The sequence below is a fragment of the Pollachius pollachius genome (assembly GCF_949987615.1).
Source record: "Pollachius pollachius genome assembly, chromosome: 20".
NCBI lineage: Eukaryota > Metazoa > Chordata > Actinopteri > Gadiformes > Gadidae > Pollachius > Pollachius pollachius.
The window spans coordinates 7,096,004-7,103,331 of NC_136953.1; the positions used below are offsets into that span (position 1 = coordinate 7,096,004).

At 53.0% G+C, this 7,328-nt stretch overlaps 1 protein-coding gene across 1 annotated transcript; it reads right to left on the reverse strand.

Moving 5' to 3' along the window:
- Window positions 1–340: 340 nt before the first annotated feature.
- gpr185b (G protein-coupled receptor 185 b) lies at window positions 341–1,462 on the reverse strand (the record flags this gene model as incomplete). Its single annotated transcript, XM_079758382.1, has 1 exon — window positions 341–1,462. The coding sequence occupies one exon, from the start codon at window positions 1,460–1,462 to the stop codon at window positions 341–343; it is 1,122 nt and encodes a 373-aa protein (XP_079614508.1).
- Between the last annotated feature and the right edge of the window lie 5,866 nt (window positions 1,463–7,328).

Here is a 7,328-nt window from a genome sequence, read left to right on the forward strand (position 1 = left end):
TGCTGCTACAGTGTCTACAGCCGCCAGCAGCCTCTCTTGTTCTTCCATCGGTTCTTAGTTTGGTTTACTCCTCGACATCTGCCCACAAAACAAGCGCTCCCCAGCAAATCAAACCAAAATGGGAGGAGATGATCCGTTCCCCTCTCCCATCCCTGCTCATCCCTCGGGAACCTCCTCCCGCCCCGTCCTTCTCCTGATGCGCCATCGTCAGGGGGGCGATCCACCTGAAACAGGAAGATCTCGGACTCCCATCCCTGCACGCCACGCCCCTCCCACTTCGATCCTCCTCTTCCTCCTCTTCCTCCCCCCGCCCCCCCCCCCCCCCCCCCCCCCCTGCGCGCTAGACGTCGCTGGAGGTGCGCGGCCGCAGGGAGAGGCTGGAGGGGACGCAGCCGCAGCACGCCATCCACAGGGACTTCTGGATGTCGGGGTTGCGGAAGGCGTAGATGACGGGGTTGAGCACGGAGCAGCAGGCGGCGGGCAGCACGGCGGCGTAGGTGTAGGCGGCCGGGTAGCTGGGGTCGGCCACGATGCAGTAGGTGGCGAAGGGCAGCCAGCAGGCGCCGAACGCGCACAGGATGGCGGACAGCGTGGACACGCCCTTGGTGGTGGAGATGGCGAGGAACTGGTGCTGCACGGCGATCTGCTGCGCGTGGCGGAAGGCGATGCGGCAGATCTGCAGGTAGAGCTGCGTCATCAGCGCAAACACCAGCAGGAAGGCCACGGCCAGCGCCACCGCGTTGCCCTTGGTGACGGGCCGGCACACACTGCAGGCGGCGGCGTCGCGCAGGCAGTTCCAGCCGAGCGCGGGCAGCAGGCCCAGCGTGGCGCCGCACAGCCACACCAGCAGCACCATGACGTAGGTGAAGGTGAGCGTGCGCTCGGTGTGGTAGGTCAGCGCGTTGTACAGCGACAGGTAGCGGTCGACGGTGATGGCCAGGATGCTGAGCACGGAGGCGGAGAAGGCGGCGATGAGCAGCCCCACGGAGAGCAGCGTGACGGGCTCCAGCGAGGCGTCCACCAGGTAGGTGCACACGAAGTTGAGGATGAGGCCCAGGCCGGCCAGCAGGTCGGCCACGGCCAGCGAGCCAATCAGGATGAACATGGGCGCGCGCAGCGCCGGCGTGTAGAAGAGCACGGCCAGCACCAGGGCGTTCTCGCACGAGATGAGCGTGCCCGTCACGCACAGGGCCACGTCCCACGGGCTCACCTCCTGGGACGCCGGGAGGCCCAGCAGGAGGTCGTCGGGGGTCAGGGGTCGCCCCAGCGAGGGGTCGGCGGAGGAGGACGACAGGGAGGAGGAGGGGGAGGAGGAGGAGGAGGAGGAGGGGGAGGAGGCGGAGAGGGAGGCGTTGGAGGAGGGGTCCTCGCCGAAGCCCCAGGTGGAGGAGTCGAAGGGGTCCAGGGAGGAGTTGAGGCCCCCGTGGCTCATGGCTGCTGTGGCGGCCAGAGAGAGAATCATGGCTAAAGGGAGAGAGACCATGAGGGACATAGGGGGGGGAGAGAGGGGCAAGAGGAGGGGAAGGGGGGAGAAAGATAAGGGGGGACAGAGGGAGAGAGGCACAGGGAGGCATAGAAGGAGAGAGCGATAAGGAGAGGGAGCCAGGGAGAGAAAGATAGATGCATAAGGGAGATAGTGGGAGGAGAGGAACGGAGGAGAGGGATCAGGAGCGACATAGAAATATAGAGGAAAGAAAGGGAAAGGGGAGTGAGACAGAGGAAACCAGAAGGAGAGAGGAAGGGAGGAAGAAGTAAACAGAAGAACAAAAGGTCAAATGGCAGAACACGATGAAGAAACATGAATGAAAATAGATGGAAGTCAAACGGACGGAAAAGTGTGATGCCATGACGAGGAGAGGAGGAGGAGGAGGAAGAGCGGGAAGAATAAGCAAAAAGAGCATTGATTCGAGCCAAAATAAAGCTTTGGTTTGGAAGGAAAAGATGGAAATAGACGAGCCAATGAGGGAGGGGGGAGGGGGGTTCGGCGGGGATGTCAGGACGAGACACAACACGGGCGGACCGCTGGGAGGAGAGACAACACACAGGGCCGAGGTGGAGGTGAAGATTGGCTCCTTTTCGCGAATGGATGGATGGATTCCTCTGGGTCGTTTGTGGGATAGAAACGACATTGGGTTTGACTGTGGCGCTATGATAGCAGCGTGTTGTTATGAAAACATTTGGCGCAGGTGACCCGTTGAACCGCACGCCACACACACACCCTCACACTCGTGCAAAAACACACACACACCCTCACACTCGTGACAAAAACACAAAAGAAGAAGCATTCCTTAATGTTGTACGTTTGCATCATTTCAATCATAATGCTAACCCAATATTAATATCAATATTAATTAATTATTGTAAGAGGCCAGAGGACGTAGACTATAAGCCTAACCACACAAAACATTAACATCCAAAAAAATCTAGCTTACCAATAACGTGCCAGATGCGATAGCCGACGTTGAATTTCAACACTGTCAAAATCATAGCTGACTATTTCTATTTATAGACAGTTGGCTAAAAATGGTGCATGACGTCTTTTCCATGGCGGTGAATCGATGCTATATTGGCGGTCGGCGTCGGCGCTTCGCATGCGATCATCATCACCTATTCCGTATTAAGTGCGTGCGTCTTCGCTCATGAACACGAAAAAACGTTTTCCCGTTTGGATCCCGAATTCGGCTGCTGATCGATACTGCGCACGCAGACCTAAATCGCGGATCTATATTTAGCTCCGCCAGAGCGCGCCAAGGCTGTGTGGAGCTCCATTCACAAAATTCTCCTCCTCTCTCTCCTCCCCCCCCACCCCATCCACCCAACTTTCTTCACCCCCGCCCCTATTTCTCATTCTCTCTCTCTCTCTCTCTCTCTCTCTCTCTCTCTCTCTCTCTCGCTCTCGCTCTCCTCCTTTCTCCCTCGCGATCGTCATCACGCGCACACGCACAACACACGCGTGCACAATGACTGCGAACGGCTGGGAAGGTCACCAGAAAACCACCGCGAGCCATTTCGTGCTGATCATAGCGTTTGCCGCCAACCCCTCAGCGCCTCGCTCTCCTGAGTGAGCAGCGTGCGCGCGGAACACACCCCACCTACTGGGATTGTTGTTATTATTCACGAGATAAAAGTGCCCTTTCCTTCGCGGCGTCGCGAAGCATTTTAAACCAAACATCACTTTCATTCAGCTGCAGACCACGGGAGCCGCGAGGGGGCTAGGGGATTGGGAGGAGGAGGAGGAGGGGGGGGGAGAGTGGGGGTGGGGTGGGGAGGGGGGGGAAGACCACGCCACATCAGACAGAGAGAGATGCAGCAAGAGCCGGGGGGGGGGGGGGGGGTGGGGGGAGAGATGGGGGGGAGATAACCCTCCCTTAAAAAAAGATTCGCGTATTTACCGGTCGTGGTCCTCTTCCTCTGCAAGCAGTGTTAGTCCCTCGCGGCGTGCACGGGGAATAGCGAAAATCCCCGGTAGAGTCCCCCCCGCGTGTTTATCCTCCACGCGCGCGAGTGCGTGCGTGTGTGTGTGAGTCGTATAGACCCTTGCGCTCTCTTCACTCGGCAGCGAGCGGTCTATCCCTTCGTTGGCATGGTTATAGCCTTCTGTCGGCGGCGCCGTCCTCGCGCTGGGATGCAGCTCGAGTCTCATTGGACGACGCTCATCGTTCTCCCCGTCTGACGTCACAAGTCTCCAGTCATCGTGGCCGACGTGTGAATGAGAGAGAGAGAGAGAGAGAGAGAGAGAGAGAGAGAGAGAGAGAGAGAGAGAGAGAGAGAGAGAGAGAGAGAGAGAGAGAGAGAGAGAGAGAGAGAGAGAGAGAGAGAGAGAGAGAGAGAATAATTATTTAATTAATTATCCCGTGAATAGAAAACAACACGACTCTTGTCGATTGTTCATGTTTTTTCGCGTGCTACTGAGACGCGTGGAGTCAGTATCGACCCACTCGGGGGCTTTGTTTTTATTGTGATGCTTTTTGTCCTACTCACCTTTCGCCTACCTTCTATCACAGAGCCCCCGCACACACACTCATAATACCACTCCGACGTGGCCAGGTCCATGGTGACTACACACACACCATGCGCGTGACCCCCTAAAGGTCGGACACGCTGACCTGACAGTTTGAAAGTGTAGGACTGATGATAAGACACAAACTTTTGCGTTTCTTTTAGTCCTACATTAAATGTAAAAAAAGCACATCGTGTTCACGACTCATGAGGTCTCGTATGTCGGCGCGCGGTCGCACCTTGAGACCCGCGATACAACGGGTTGGGACGGGTAAAAATGGGACACACACACACACACGCAAACACACACACAATTAACGTTAGTCCCTGGTGCATGCGTTCATGCCTTATAGGCCACGTGGTCAGTGACTAATTAACCCGCCTAATTTGACTTCCATTAATGCAGGATGTATAAAGCTCCCCACCTACTTAGTGGCAAAACGGAGCGGTGTGGATGTTTTAAAATCTATAGACTTATGCATGATTGTACTTTGTACACCTGTACATTTGTGATTTGACATCGGATGAGCGTGGGAATGCGCGCGTAAGGAAAGAAGACACGAGCTCATGCGTCGCTCTCGTCGACTCGAGCTCCGTTACATCATCACACCTTGTGTGCAGGAAACTCCCAATAACTGCCCACGCGCGCACTGCACCGTGTCAACCCCCTCAGCTTTTTTGCTTTATTCCAACCGTCTCTCTCTCTCTCTCTCTCTCTCTCTCTCTCTCTCTCTCTCTCTCTCTCTCTCTCTCTCTCTCTCTCTCTCCCCTCGCTATCTCGCGCCCCCTCCTCTCTATTATCCTCGCTGACGTTAAACGTTTTCTGAGAAAACGTGAGCTTTCATTTATTCATGTATTTCCATGGACAATAGCCCCACTTTGGATGACTCATACGAGATTAGAATGATGAATAAGAGTTACAGTGTGTGGGGGTGTGGGGGTGGGTGAGTGTGTGTCTGTCTGTACTCATTGACGCCCTTGCTACAGCAGACGCCCCCCCAACCTCCCCCACCCACCCCCCTCAATTCATTCATCTTTCCAGCAAGGGATTGTGGGTAAAATAAACACTGTTACATCACCTTGCTCGGTTTGGTATGCCGAGGATGTGCTGGCTGGCCCCATTCTTTCATTCTCCGTCTGTCTGTCTGGCCGTCCGTCTGCCTGCCTGTCTGTCTGTCGGCCTGTCTGTCTGTCTCCTTTATGTCCATCACTTCCACCGTGTCTCTCTTTCACTCAGACCCGGTCCCCCACTCTCTCCCCCGTCCACCGTGCATCGCTCCTGGTGCCCGAACACCATGGGATGCTTGTGCCTTAGTGAGTTGGTGAATTCAACGCACGCCTTCCGCCCGAACCGCATTACAGCAGTCTCTTACTCTTACTCTCTAAAAACAGTGGCGTTTCTGCATTTAAAAAAAACAGGTGGGGCTAGGCTAATATTTTTTATTCTTTTAAATGACGAACCAGTGTCCGTGACGTCACCCGTTTGTTTTCAAAGTCGTGGCGATCTTTGTAGAGGTTGACTCCGCCTGCTCCCAGCCATCCTGCACAACAAAGGACTGTATGTAAAAATCTAGTTCAACATCTGAGAGAGTAATGTCGTATTTTGCTACACTTGCTAACCGTAGCGAGTGTAGCAAAATACACTAATTCTAGCTAACCCTAGCTAGCCTAGCATTCCGCCCCCATGACCTTTTTCATGAGGCTGGGCTTTCCGGTCCCAGACGCGGGGCTGGGTATATTTTGTATTCCTGCTGAAAGAGCACACGTGTATAGCTCAAAACTCAGATCAGAGGGGAAACCCGACAGAACGACTTGGAGCAGGCCAACCAATCAGGGGGCTGACCTCGCCACAGAGAAGGGCGCTCTGCTTTGAAGAAAAGGGTAGCGCGAAAGGGCTAAACGGAGAGAGGGAGGGAGCAGATCAGAAGATAAAAACATTTAATTTATACCCCATATTCAAAATATATTCCATATATCGATTTAGATAGAAATTGTGAAACTATTAGAACAATATAATGGAGAGGATGTAACAGATGTGCTTCCATGTCAACACGGGACCTCGTTTGGGAGACATTTAACTAGCCGACCAGGAAACCATGCTAGTGATCAAACACAGCATTTAATGAGGCAGTATGCATCGTGTGTGCTTATGTGTTTGCATTTGCGTGTTTGCACATGCTTACATGCACATTATTCGTATTGTTAGCAAACATAACGTTGCCAGGATCGTAATCTCGCGGTCTTGTAGGGATACGTCAAGGTATCTGTCAATATGGCGTTTGCCTGTCTCACCCAGGTTCAGACTTAGAGGTCTTTACCAGTCTAAAATGACAGACTTTAACCCTAACCGACCCGGAAATTTGTTCCAAGGTCAGATTTGATCGGATGTTTTTTGTCCCCTCATTTCACACTTGTTGTTTTATTACCTTTTTACGATTCATGCAATATCACGGCCATTTTGTGGTCTACTTCGCGTCCTTGAAGTTGGCACGAGGTTGAAGTTCACTGCTATGGTGTTTGAAGCAAAGGTTTATCACATTTTTTGGGTTGGGATGTCGCGTGACCAGCAGACAGTGATTGGACTGGTGCGCTCGGCCAGGAGACGAGCGGTTTATCGTGGACAAACACAGTCAACGGACCTCAATTTCCTCCAGATGGTCAGCTCAAAAAACCTGCCCTTTTAATTGCTCTTTAGTTTCCTTAGAAAAGGGGTGTATGTTTGTGTGTGTGTCTGTGTGTGTGTTTGTGTGGTGGGCTTGTGTGACAGTGAGGCTGTATTTCTGTTTGTGTGAAGCACATTCATTTGAGAGAGTGTACGTATATGTGTGTGTGTGTGTGTGTGTGTTTGTGTTTCATCCTGCTCCATCATAGTACACGAGATGCTGTCATTTCCTGGGTGCTATCAGTACCTTAACTTCTACCTAATTCCTTATATCCTGTTGGATTCTTTGAAGCGGTTGTCTTTGTTGGTGCGACTGAATGAGGATCGGGAAGTATGTTGTTTTTACAGTCGTCTCATCATTTTTGGTATTGTTTCACTAAGAAGCGCCAAGCCCCAAAAAAACAATCAAACCTTCAAACCAATGCCAAACTTCCCCGAAAGGAGAACTTGAGGAAACCGAAAAGAATGGTGTGACTGTACCTCCATCTCAGTTCGACGGTTCCAGGCGGTTTTGTTTGTGCTTTAAAACCAGGTCCTTACTCCCCGTGGTCACTGAAGATCCCTCGGTACTCATCTCAAGAGTGGGTAATTAGGCCTGTTGTCATGGCTCTACCAACGTAGGTACCTGACTGAGCCTCCCCTGGTCTCTGATTGGATGCTTTCACTC